This window comes from Delphinapterus leucas, chromosome 8 (assembly GCF_059928025.1).
Source record: "Delphinapterus leucas isolate spDelLeu-1000000601 "Yukka" chromosome 8, BTC_Dleu_Yukka2, whole genome shotgun sequence".
Lineage (NCBI taxonomy): Eukaryota > Metazoa > Chordata > Mammalia > Artiodactyla > Monodontidae > Delphinapterus > Delphinapterus leucas.
Window position 1 is genome coordinate 110,269,075 of NC_143136.1, and position 13,364 is coordinate 110,282,438.

Sequence of the window (13,364 nt, forward strand, 5' to 3'; positions counted from 1 at the left end):
AGTTTCTGGAAGCTTTCAGCATTCCGTGACATGAATAGCCTTGTGGCAGCATCACTCCGGCTTCTACTTCCATGGTTACATCATCTCCTTCTCGTCTGTGTTTCATATGCAGACACTTGGCGTTGGGTTTAGGCCCCCACTACCCATAATCCATGATGATCTTATCTGAAGGTCCTTAACTTATGTCTACAAAGACTCTTTTTCCAAATAAGGTAACATTTATAGGTTCCAGGGATTTGATGATGTATCTTCTGGGGGGGGGCGGGGTTTGCCTACCATACTGAGTATACAGTTTTAGGTTGGCTGTTATTTTCTCTCAGCACTTTAAAGGCAGTTGTATTGTCTTCCCGTTTCTGTCAGAATTATTTTTGTTTCTTTGGAGTTAGTATATCCCTTCCCTCCCCCCTGCTCCCCGACCCCGCTGCTTTTAAAATATCTTTGTTTTTACTGTGAAATGGCTAGATGTGATTTTCTTTGTGTTTATCTTTGCTTAGTGCTCACAGAGCTGCTTGACTTTGGCTTGATTGTTCAGAGGGCGGTAGAAGGAAGAAATGGGGAGGAAAAAATATCTCCTCTGAAGTGAAGGTAGTTTTTCCAGAAGAGTGGGCTTTAGTCTCACTTTAAGGAGAACACTTTTAAATAGCTTGGAGAGCTCAAAACTGCTGTTTGGGGAACTGAAAGCCAAATGAGCCAAGAACAACATTTAAAGGAAAACCGTGGCACAGCAGCCGGAGGGTGAGGAGTTGCCTCCGCACGGTTCTGAGCACAGGGGTGAAGAAGCAGGGCTCCTCCCAGAGACACGGAAAGCCTCGGGCATCCGGCTCAGCGGCAGGGGGCAGGGGCTGGTAGGGGTATTTCTCTCTCAGGGTCTCCCGGGGCACTCACCCCTCCCGGCCCCACCCCACTACTGCCTTCACCCTTCCTCCCTCCACTTGCGAAACCCAGGGGTAGCTTGAGCCCCCAGCGACCCTCTCAGCAGCCCAGATTCTCCCCCAGAGCCTGGCAAGTTCTAGGACTGGAAGCCAGGCTAACAAGGCCGGCGCCAGAGGTGCAGTCGGGCCTGGAAAGAGTGTGTGGCGGGGACTGGAGCCTTAAAGCCCACCCACATCCTTCAAGAGGAGGGAGGAACGCATCTTTCTAACAGTACTTCTCAGGGGTCAGCGTGCTCCCCACCCCATGGTGATCCGTGCTCACTTGACACAGACCACCTCCTAACTGTCCCCCTCAATTCCGCCCTAAGGGGTCCTCTGACAGGGGTCTGTGACAGCGTGGGTCCCGACCTCTTTAGTCAGCTGAGGCCAGCACTTCAGGGGTCCCTCCAGTCCCCTCCTTGTTGTGGTGTCCCGTCCTTCCCCCCCTCATACTTTATCTAATAGAGGAAGGAGTGCAGTCAAGGGACCTGCGAGCCTGTGGGTGAGTTTTAAGCCCGAGAGCCCGAGATGCAATTAAATATTATTGGAACCTACTGTAAGGTGGGGGAGGGGAGGCTAGGAGGCTGCGTCCCACCGCAGTGGGTCCAGCTCTGGGACCCTGCACCCCCGCATCCCCTCCCTCGCTTCCCCGACTTCAGCAGCAGGAGCTCCACAACCCCACCCAGTCTTTTGCAGCTACCCCTCCTGGATTCCCTGCCGGATGCACAGGTTGGCCCCTCCCCACCCACTGGCGGAGCACTGGAGGGCAGGGGTTAGACGAGGGACCAAAGGGACCAAAGTTCCCCCGCACAGCTCTTCTAAACAGCAGGGGCGCCTTGGAGCAAACCTGAGCTCTAGTTTTCTAAGTCATAAGAAATACACAATTTAAAGACCTTGTTGGCTGACTGCAGTCTGTGGATCACCCGTGGTCTGTATTTTCAGTTTATCTTTTTCTGTTTCACCCATAAGGTCCTGTGTCTTGCCATTCCTAGTGTTTTTTTCATGGAATGTAATAAACAAGTGTATTAAAAATTATAGGTAATCAGGTTGATATCTTCCTTTGTTAACCACACAGCACGTTGCTTGATCTTTTTTTCCCCCCAGCTTTACTGAGGTATGATTGATAAATAAAAACCGTATATATTTAGGTTGTACAACATGGGTTTTTTTAAGGTGTATGTGATGATTTAATGTATTTATATGTAGTGAAATGATTACCACCATTAAGTATCTCCAAATATCATCACATTGGGGATTAGGGTTTCAACATGTAAATTTTGGAGGGGACACAGACATATCATGCTCCCAGGCCAACTATGTCCATATATTCTAATTTCGCCTTTGTTGCACGAGGGTGTCGGACCCTGAGATGGAGTTAGGAGTTCAGACGTTGTAGGGGTGGGTAACGCTTGAAAGGATCTGCTGGGGTGGAAGCAGTACTGGGTGTGGGAGCCTGACCCGAGTGTGCAGTGTCAGCGGGCTCATTGGGGAGCCCTGGGGCGGCACTGGCAGTTAGAGGAGGCCTCGGCAGGCAGAAGTGGCCCTGCAAAGCCCTGCTGCTGAAGGCTCTCCTCCCACATCCTCCTCCCCCCAGCCGAACGGCAGGTTGTTTTCTGGAATCGAGATGCAGGTGGTGGTGGTCACTTGGCTTTGTCAGCTTCTTGATTGTTCCTTGTCGGTTCACAAAGGTTTGCCTTCTTCTTATTTGTATTTTATAATACATAGTACTGCTGCATAACCCTTCATCTTGTGGGGGTTTCCATAGTTTTATTCAACCAGTTCTTTGCATGGGTATGTTGTTTGAAGTCTTTTGCTATTCCAGTAATACTGCAGTTGATAGTGTTTGTGAAAATTATCTTCAGGGTGGATTCCTTGAGGTGGGATTGCCAGTGGAGAGAGTAAATGCAGATGTGATTTTTTTTTCCTGTTATTCTTTTTAAAAATTTTTATTTTATATCGGAGTATAGTTGATTAACAATGTGTTTCAGGTGTACAGCAAAATGATTCACTTATACATATACATGTATCTTTTCTTTCTCAAATTCTTTTCCCATTTAGGTTATTACAGAATATTGAGCAGAGTTCCCTGTGCTATATAGTAGGTCCTTGTTACTTATCTATTTTAAATATAGCAGCGTGTACATGTCAATCACAAACTCCCAATCTATCCCTCCCCCCTACCCTTCCCCCCTGGCAACCCTAAGTTCTTTCTCTAAGTCTGTGAGTCTGTTTCTGTTTTGTAAATAAGTTCATTTGTATCTTTTTTTTTTTTTAGATTCCACATATAAGCGATACCACATGATATTTGTCTAAGTGATACCACATGATACTTGTCTTTCTTTGTCTGATTTACTTCACTTAGTATGATAATCTCTGGGTACATCCATGCTGCTGTAAATGGCATTATTTCATTCTTTTTAATGGCTGAGTAATACTCCGTTGTAGGTATACCACATCTTCTAACGCAGATGTAATTTTAAAGGTACTGCCGATTTCCCTTCTTGCGTAGGATTTTTACTGCTTTGCACTCCTACCAGAAGGGTGTGAGACTGTTGTTTACCCCACAACCTTGCCAAGAAAGCGTGTCCTCAGCTTTTGGATTTGTGCCAGCCTGAAGTTAGAAATGGTAGTTGGCAGTTCTCTCTGTCCATGTCTTCCGTTTTCTTTTGGGTTTTCGTTTTTTTAACTTTAAAAGTTATTTATATATTAAGTGTATTTTCCCTTTGTCTAAATAATTTGCAAGTATATTTCTTGTAAAAAGCTAAGTCTTTTTTACACAGCTAGTGGTATTTAAGTTTTTGTTTTTATGAAGTGATTGGGATTTGGGATCACTTCCAACCTCTTGCAAGAGGGGGAGTCTGGGCAGTGTAGTTTTTAGCTTGCCAGCCTCTGCCTGCCAGAAAGGAGGTAGAGTCCATGTTGGAGGAGACAGTCCATGGTACTCGCCAAGGGGCATTTTCAGGAGGACAGTACTGTGACTGGGAAGATGGACAGGAGTGGGAGTGAACAGTGGTTCTCAACCATGTTGATTTGGAACCCTGCAGGTTAGAATTTTCTGGAGGGATTACAGCTTCTCGCAACCATTTGTGTAGGTAGTAAAGACTAGCAAACCTGGGTCATCTTGGCTCTGTGCCCTGAATGTAGAGAAGGCTCTTTAAGGCCCCATTGTCGCGTGGTGAGTGGATCGAGCTGAGAGATGTGAGGGACCTGGAGCGAATAACTGAGGCCCCTCTCTGGTTTTTTTTTTTTTGCTGTACGCGGGCCTCTCACTGTTGCGGCCTCTCCCGTTGAGGAGCACAGGCTCCGGACGCGCAGGCTCAGCGGCCATGGCTCACGGGCCCAGCCGCTCCGCGGCGTGTGGGATCTTCCCAGACCGGGGCACGAACCCGTGTTCCCCTCCTCGGCAGGTGGACTCTCAACCACTGCGCCACCAGGGAAGTCCACCCCTCTGGCTTTGGCTGAAGCACTAACGTCTTTCTTGATGGTTCTGTTGTGTTCACGTGATCAATTAGTGGTTGTAGCTTAGTCTTATTAAGGATTCCTCATTTGTGTTAATAAAGGTCAGGTTGCTTGCAAACGGAATGTGTGATTAGATTTTTCCCAGTTCCATTTGTGTATGGTGCTGGTTAGAGCCCGTTTAGCATGTGAAGCTTGCAACACCCTTATTACTCTTGCTAAGTAATAAATTAGGCGATTAGAATCGAAAATAAAACTGCCAGAAGAATTGAGAGTTTTCTGACTTCAGCTTAGGATATATATATTTTTTACTTCATTCTAATTCAGTTTCTGTCAAATAAATGTTTTTAATTTAGAAAGTTGTAAGCATTTATACTCTTAGGTTTAAAAGACTCGTTTATGATTGTGACCCATCACAGCTCTGAGGAGAGGAGACAAGTAGAGACCACCTGCTCAGCACCCATAGCGCTGTTGGGCTCCTGAAGCCAGTCTGGGGGCTGCGGTGAAGAAGCTGAGGACAGCTGGGTCTGTGGGAGCCCTGGTTTTAAAATCACATTGTTCTTTGTTTTTCTCCAGCTGGTTTCCCCATGGGCTATGCAGCAGCAGCTCCTGCCTATTCCCCCAACATGTACCCTGGAGCGAATCCTACCTTCCAAACAGGTATGCAGGCCGTATGTGCTGGGTGGCAAAAGTGCTTTGTCTGTGTGGCTGGGGGAGAATGTCAAGTGGATGGATTTTGAGAAGGGTGGTTATAGAATTGGGATTTGGGGTTGAAATGATTTATTGGTTCATAAAATTAGGCTTCTTAATAAGTACAATAAAAGCTTAATTCTTTTTGCACATAAAGCTTTGTATCAATATATTGCATTTCTGGCGTCCTTCCACAACACGGATCTTCATTCCAATCATAGCTTGTTACAGGTAACTAGTTGTGCCAGAACATGTATGTATTTATGAAATAGTGTTGATTATTAGAAACTAAAGATCATGTTGCCATGTTAATAAGTAGAATTTCCATGTTGCTAACATTTTTAGAGATAACTGATTTCTCTCTAGAACTTGAGCACCTTGATTATGGCTTTAAAAGAAAGTCTTGTTTTCTATGTAAGGTGCATGAGAATAGTTTCAGATCTTAGAAATCAAGTGGTACAATTGAAAGTGGAATTTGTTTGGGTCTGGTCCTTGTAAAGACAGTTTTTTTTAATGGGACTTTCCTCTTTGAGCCTGCATTTTGGTGTTGGCTCATTCCAGGCTTTATTCACCCAGGATGGACTTTGTGATTCTGCTGCAGCAGTGGTGGCCTACACTCTGACCTAAAGGCTCAGCCTCACGGGTCTGCTGGGGTGCTTCTTTGTCCCTCGGAACCCCTAGCCTCACATGGTTAACTTGACAGGAGAGGAGACAGCAGCAGTGTCCTTTTCCTGAGTTCTTCCAGTTTGATAATCATAAAATTCTTCCTTCCTTCTGTGGCCCTTCTGTCCATGATTCACATTGCATTCCCACTCTTACTGCCTTTGTTCACCCTGTAGCTCACACCCAGAGAAAGACCTTCTTAGCTTGGTCTTCCTGCTCCCAAGCTTTCTCTCCTTGACTTCACGTTCCCTGCACTTACACCAGAGTAATGTTCACAGTTATGAAGGTTTCCCATGACTAAGACACAGTCAAGCCTAGAGTCCCAACTTTAAATCCCTAGCTCTTTGACACATTGACCTGTTCTTTCCAAAAGAGATTTTGTTTTGTTTTTGCATAGCTTTTATTCACACTCTTTCTCCCCCAAGAACTAGAGAACCTGCTACTTTGTGCCATCTTTTGGGATCTGTTATGGAACATCCCTTCCCTGGGACAAGCAGTATTACGTTATTACTCACTAGATTATTTAAGGGTCAAATGGCACCACCATCTCCTTTTGTGAAACATCTCATCTTGTTTAACTTTTTTAAAACAGTTCTCTGGAGGTCTGAATGACGTTCAGTAAACTGCATATATTTAAAGGGTACTTGATATGATGTATGCCACCTTCTCAGTCTAGAGTGAACATATCCCTCATCCCCAAAAGTTTTCTCCTGCCCCTTTGTGACCTCACCTAGGCTCCAGGAAATCACTCATCTGTGTTCTCTCACTACAGATCATTTGTAGTTTCTAAAATTTTGTATAAGTGAATCATATTGAATGCCCTTTTTGGGGGACTGGCTTTCATTCAGGATAATTTTTGACATCCATGTTGTAGTGTATATCAGTAGTTCGTTTCTTATTATTGTTGGGTAGTATTGCATTGTACAGAAATAGCACAAATGGCTTACCCATTCACTGGCTGATGAACATTGGGAGTGTGTGCAGTCTGAGGCTGTTACACATGAAACCGCTGTGAATACTTGTGTACATTCTTTATGTGGACATACCCTTCCATTTCCCTTGAGTAAATACAGAGGAGTGGAGTGGCTGGCTCTTAAGGCAGGCGTATGTTTAACTTTGTAAGAAGCTGCCACACTCTTCCAAAGGAGTTGTGCTATTTTATGTTCCCACCAGCGGTGGAGGAGAGTTCAGGTTCCTTTGTATCTTTGCTAATACATGATATAGTCATTCTTTTTAATTTCAGCCATCCTAGTGAATATGTAGTGATATCTTACTGTAGTTTTAATTTGAACTTATCTAATGACTAATAATGTTGAACATCTTTTCATGTGCCTGTTTGCCACTTGTGTGTCTTCGGTTAAGTGTTTGTGTACATCTTTTTCTGCCTGTCAGTTTTAAAGTTTTTTTTTATTGTTGGGTTTGAGAGTTCTTTATTAGATATATGATTTGCAAATATATTTTCGTAGTCAGTGGCTCTTCACAGTGTCTTTAAAAGAGCAAGAGTTTTTAAATTTAATGAAGTTCACTTTATCATCTTGTTCTTTTATGAATCACGGTTTTGGTATCGTTTCTAAGAAATCTTTGCCTAACCCAGCATCACAAAGGTTTTCTCCTAGAAGTTTTATAATTTTAGGTTTTACATTTAGGTTTATGACCTATTTTGGATTAATTTTTCTATATGGTGGTAGGAATGGATTGAAGTTTATGTTTGCATAAGTATCAGTTGTTTTTTACTGTATGTGATCATGCTGCAGACCACCATAAAATGTCACTGTTCTAGAATTCTCCAGCATAGCTCACTTGTACTCATTTTCTCTATGGAGTACAAATTGATGTAAAAATGTACTAAAAGCTTCCAACTTTCTTATTCTTTTACAAAAAGAGCCTCAGGTTTATTTGAGGCTGGTGAAGCCGTTTTCCTTGCCCAGGGTGTGAAGTGCTCCCCTGAAGGGAAAGTTTGGTGTTTATCGGGATGGTGCTGGTGTCTGATAGTTTCCTCCTCTGGCCCACCTGTAGAACAGGTGCCATTCCTCTTCTCTCGCGTGTTTCCTTTCTTGTAGGGAGATGGGCCCTTTCTTGCCTCTTTTCCAAGACTGCTCTCAAGCTGTTCCTCTAACCCAGAAGCTGGGGCGGGCAGGTGGGAGTAGTGGTCTTGGTGGGAACGGTGGCTGCCCAGAGGGCCTGCCTTGTTGAAAGGGGTGTCCACTGATGGGTGCTGGATAGTGGTCGGCTGCCACACTGCTCGCCCAGCATTGCCAGATCTTCAGATTTTTAGGAGAAGCTGGGAATAAAGATATATGTGAAATTTGTGAATGAAAAAGATAAAAGGCACTTGGAAGGTCCTGCCGGTGTCATGCAAGTGCTTGCAGCCACCTGATCTGAGTCTAGGCTACAGTTGTGCTCCCTTCTTTTTCTGGGATCCTCAGCATTTTCATAGCTTGAATTTTTAAATTTCCTTTTTCAGTGGGCTTTTTTTCTTATGTGATGAGTAAGCCAAAATTGTCACTATAGAAAAATTAAACAAAATTTTTCTCCATTTCTGCTGCTTTCTCAGTGTTCTGGTTCTCTCACCACCAGATTTTTGGACAAAGCTGATGTATAGTATAGGGGTTGTGTATGTAGCTTTTAAAGCACTTTTGCAGCCCTAACACTGCTTATTTCTTAGCTCTTCCAAGTGTGACGTAGGGAGGTTTTAGAGAACCTTGTGAGGAGATGTCATGTCTTTTGCTGAAAGATTCCATCACTCAGAATCTGGAAATGGAGGTGATATTCATTTCATCCTCATGAACAAGCCTAGTAGGCTGAGTACATGTGCAACCAGAGAGGGCTGTCTGTTTTTGGAATCAGAACAGCATATTGGAAAGAGTTTGGGCTGTAGCATTAGCAAGATATGGCTCAAATCCTGACTGTGTCACTCCTGGGATAGATGTTTCACTTTGGGCATTTTGTTTAATGAATCATTATATCTCCTCAGCTGTGTTAATTGAGGATTCTAGCTGCAAGCACGCAATGAAGCTCCCAAGGCACCAAGGATGCACATTCAGGCTTCTGTTCTATTCCCGCTTACAGCCAGGAGTATCTGTAACTAATATTTGCATTGATCATCTGAAATCATCAGGAAAACATTCAGTTCTTTTTAGTAGGCTCTATGTAAGAGGTGATTTAGATATTACATTGGCACATATTTTTAAAAGATGAAAACGTTGCTAGGAGTGATGGAAAGGCTTCTCTGGTTGCTGCCATGCATGACTGGATGGCGGATAAATTGGGGAAACATTTTTGGAGGACAGTTTGGCAATATAATAGAAAGAAGCTTAAAAATGAGAATAATCAGTTATGCAAATATTTATGTATACGTGTAGATATATCTACTAAAGTAATGGTTTGATTAAACTGTTGGTTTATTTCAGTGTTTAACTGGTCTTATTACTTGTTTATGAGGGATACTTAGTAAGTGGAAATGCTTTACGATATGTCACTTTCTTTCTTTTTAAGCTCAGAATTATGTCCATGAAGTAAGATCCCAGGTTTGTTTAAAAATTAAGTTTCACTTAAGGCGGGCCACACAGGAGAGAAGAGCATTAGTGTGTTAATAGGTTGTGGGGTCATGGCCTCTGTTTCTCTCTCTCACTTAAGTTAAAGGTTTACATTCACATAGTTTAAATTTAGATTCCTAATTTTCCTTCCTACCCCTGTTACTGTGACCCTGTGAGCATTGCTCACTGCTGTGAACGAGTGGCTGTTTTCTTCTGCAGTTACTTTTTCTTCCCTGGACCTAGTGTCCTTTATTAGATTTCTGTAACCACAAAGTTAATTAAACCCTCAGCTTCCCCCCAGGTGTGGGGTCTCTTCTCAGCATTTTAGGCCACGTAAGGTGTTCGTGTTTTCTTTTCTTGGTGGTGTCTTTTTGAAACCCTCTCTCCTACTCTGGCCTGGGCTGCTTGTCCTCTGGGCCTTACACTGGTCGTTCTCCTCCATCACCCCAGGGAGTTCTCTCCTCTTCCCTTCCACTTGATTCCTTGTCTACTTTCGTAGTTTACTCTTCGGTTTTAGTGGAGGATCTTTTTCAGTAGTCTCCCAGGAGAATATGGGAGAGTCACAGTTTTGAGATTTTTCATGTCGGAAAACATTTTATTCTGCACTCACCCACACTTCATTGTCAGTTTGTCTGGATATAGAACTTCAGGCTAGCAGTTATTTCCCCTCAGGATTTTGAGGACATTGCCGAACTGTTTGCCAGTTTTGTTGTTGCTGCTGCTGAGAATGTTGGTACCTTTCTGATGCTTGGTTGACTGAGCTGGCCTTCTCTTTGGTGCTCTGTAGTAGTTCTGTCTCCAGGTTCTGAAATTTCATGATGCTGTGTTTGGTGCAGGTCGTTCCTCCTCACATATACTATATGTTTCTGAATTTCCAAATTTTCTAAATAAATGTCTTATACTCAGAAAGTTATTATACGCAATTTGTGTGGTATGCGGTACTTTTGGGGGAAAATGATCTGTTCCGATGTAAAAAGCTTCTGGCCCCTCACAGCAGTCTGAGAGCAGTGGCCCTGTGCATGAGTTCTGCCCAGAGAGGAGGTCAGCCTGCGGTGATGCATGTTTGCTGAGAGTGAGGGGGAAGAAGGCTGTGGCCAGTGTGTTGTCTGTGTGGCACCCTTATGAATCGTCTTTCGGGAAGGAGCATCTGGAAAGCTGTTAGTGTTTTTGAAAGACCAAGCAATGCGTGTGTTTGGTTTTGTATTGTGAATGGTTGGCAGATCTAAATATTATTTTGCAAAGTGTCTAGTTTGGATACGATGAGATGTATGTATATTTATTTATGTATTTTTTAATTTTAAGTTTGTAAGATTCCTGTTGAGGTTCTCTGGTGTGAGACAGTGGATCTGGTGTTATATAAAACAAAAAGGAAAGTGCCTATACACACTTGGTTTTTAATTGACTGGGGGACATGTTTGCTTTCCTTGAAATTGATTCGTCTCAGTGTTGGATAGAAAGTGATGTAATATGCATGCCCATACAAAAAACCAAAATCAATTTTCTCAAGAGTTCAGGACATAGCTCACAGTTACAAGAATAAGCAGCAAGATAATATATATTAAAAATTGTTGCTATAATTAGTGGAAATAGTGGGTGACTATTTTTCCAACATACAGAGAAGCTGAAAAAAATTCACAGTAAAGCATCTACGTATGGACTGCCAAGATTCTATAATTAAACTTTTTAAAGTCGACTTTTTAAAAAAAATTTATTTTCTTTAGTTTTTTGGCTGCGTAGGATCTGAGTTGTGTGTGGGCTCTTTGTTGTGGCGCGCGGGCTTCTCTCTAGTTGTGGCATGTGGGCTCCAGGGTGCGTGGGCTCTGTAGTTTGAGGCACGCAGGCTCTCTCATTGAGGCGCGCGAGCTCAGTAGTTGTGGCGCGCGGGCTTAGTTGCCCCGCGGTATGTGGGATCTTAGTTCTCCAACCAGGGATCGAACCCGCGTCTCCTGCATTGGAAGGCGGATTCTTTACCACTGGACCACCAGGGAAGTCCCTAAAATCAACTTCTAAAATTAAACATTTTACTCCATCCATCCTTCAGTCCATCTTGTTTTTTCATGTGTTTTGAAGTAAGTTGTGGATGTCAGGACACTTTTCCCCATCTACTTCAGTGGGCATATTGTTAATATTTGTTTACAGTTCTTTTAGGTTTTGTTTTTAGGTAAAATTTACATACATGAAATGCTCACATTTTAAATATACCATTCATTGTATTCTGACAAATGCATACACATGGTAGCTTCTTGGAGTCATCTCTTTATCTTCAATAAAGTGTACATATGAGGCAGGTGTTATAAAAAAGATACCTCAGATGATTAAGAGATCTCAGGCTTGCTGGATGGGTTTCTGCAGCAGTAGGCCTCTAGCCTCCCTTAAAAGAAAAGCTCGACATCATAGGTTGGCCTATTGTTGAATGTGGTAAATAAGGGACTTTACCTTTTTTTTAGTGGATATGGTGGGCCAGAAGAGTGCTTCTGAATCAGAGGGCCTCTCTCTGGAGAGTTGTATGCTTAGATCTTCCTAACTTTGCTTTCATACCGTGTCCTTAGAAGCTTACTCAGGTGGACAGCTTCCAGCTTCTCTTCAGTCCAAGCTCCAGGCTCTTTCTGCAGTTTGAACAGAGACAAAATTGTCATGGACTTTCTTATTAGGAATATTGATGGCTTTTTTAGAGGCTCTATTTTCTCCCAGTTTTTCATTCAGGTCATGAATGCATTGCTTGTGTGTTTTCACTTCCTCAGACAGGTTCTCCTTTCTCTTCTCATTCTTTTTTGAATCACTTTATCCTGTAGAACCATGACTTTCTATAGAGGGTTGGCTGTATGTATTGAACATTGGCATATTTTACCTTTATTTGCCTTTCCAGCTAGTACCTAGCTTCCAGGTTATCTTTCAGATCAGATTGCTGAAGAGCCATGCCTTCCTAGCTTATGGCCTTTTTAAAGGCTCAGAAAGCTTTTATGTTCCTCTCCTAGTAGCAGGGGACCTCTGCCGCTTCCTTCCTTGTCCCTTTAGCTCCTGCATGACTTGTTTCCTGGAAGGTTTTCTTAGCTCCTCTCTCAGTTGTGTGTCACCATCAGAAGGCATTATAATTTTTTCACCTTATTTACTACAAAACATTTTCAAATATACAGAAAAATTGAGAGAACAGTGTAGTGAATGTCCATAATATCCAGCACCGAGATTCATCAGTTATCATTTTGCCATATGTGCTTTATCTACCATATAAAGATGAGTGTGTGTGTATGTCTTGTTGTTTGTTTTTTCTTGAAGCAATTCAGAGTTATAGCCTTTTTTGGCACTTGTCCTGTGGGCTTCAGTTTGACCCTCAACATAACATAATGAGGATGCTCTTCTGCATGACTGTGATACTGTTATCATACTTAGAAGCAGTAATCCTCTCATTTCATTTTATAGTTCATATTTAAATTTGCCCATTTGTCCCAAAAATTTTTAAAAAAGATTTGGAAATAGGATCTATTCAAAATTTACATGTTGAATTTTTTATAAAGTTGAGTTTGTTATGTCTCTTGTCTCTTTTAATCCATAAATCTACCTAACCTTTATAAAACACTTTGAAAGACTTTTTATTATGAAAAATTTGAGATAACAAAAATACATAAGTACACAGCAGGATGATGGCCACTTACCCACACCCTAGCCTCAGCAGTTACAAGTATACGCAAGTACAGAGTACGGGGTCCACCTGCCCATGCCCTAGACTTAGCAGTTAATAGCTTACAGTTGATCTTTTCCATCTGTACTCCTGTCACTTTCCCCTATATTATTTTGAAGCCCATCTCAGACATCACATTCATCGGTTTTTCAGTATTGCCTTTAAAAGATGAATTTAAAAATATATATCATCACACCTAAAAAATAACTATAATTAATACTATCAATACTACAATCAGTATCTATATTTCCAGTTGTTTCATCTATGTCATGGATGTTTTTTAATTGTACAGTGAAGAAAGGGGGGGGCCTTGTTGATTCCTTTTAACCTATGAAAACTGGCTAGCACCAGAAATTCTGAACGTGATTTTCAAGTTTGAAGTCTAGCACTTGTTCTCAGAATATGCTAATTCTGTGAATATTTTGATTTTCT

The 13,364-nt window shown here is 42.4% G+C and overlaps 1 protein-coding gene across 1 annotated transcript in view; it reads left to right on the top strand.

The window, feature by feature from the left end:
• FAM168B (family with sequence similarity 168 member B) overlaps window positions 1–13,364 on the top strand; it is a 33,063-nt gene that overhangs the window by 10,369 nt on the left and 9,330 nt on the right. Inside the window, exon 3 of the mRNA XM_022590522.3 lies at window positions 4,944–5,027. Coding sequence (XP_022446230.1) covers window positions 4,944–5,027 — 84 coding nt within the window. The remainder of the gene's footprint in view (window positions 1–4,943; window positions 5,028–13,364) is intronic.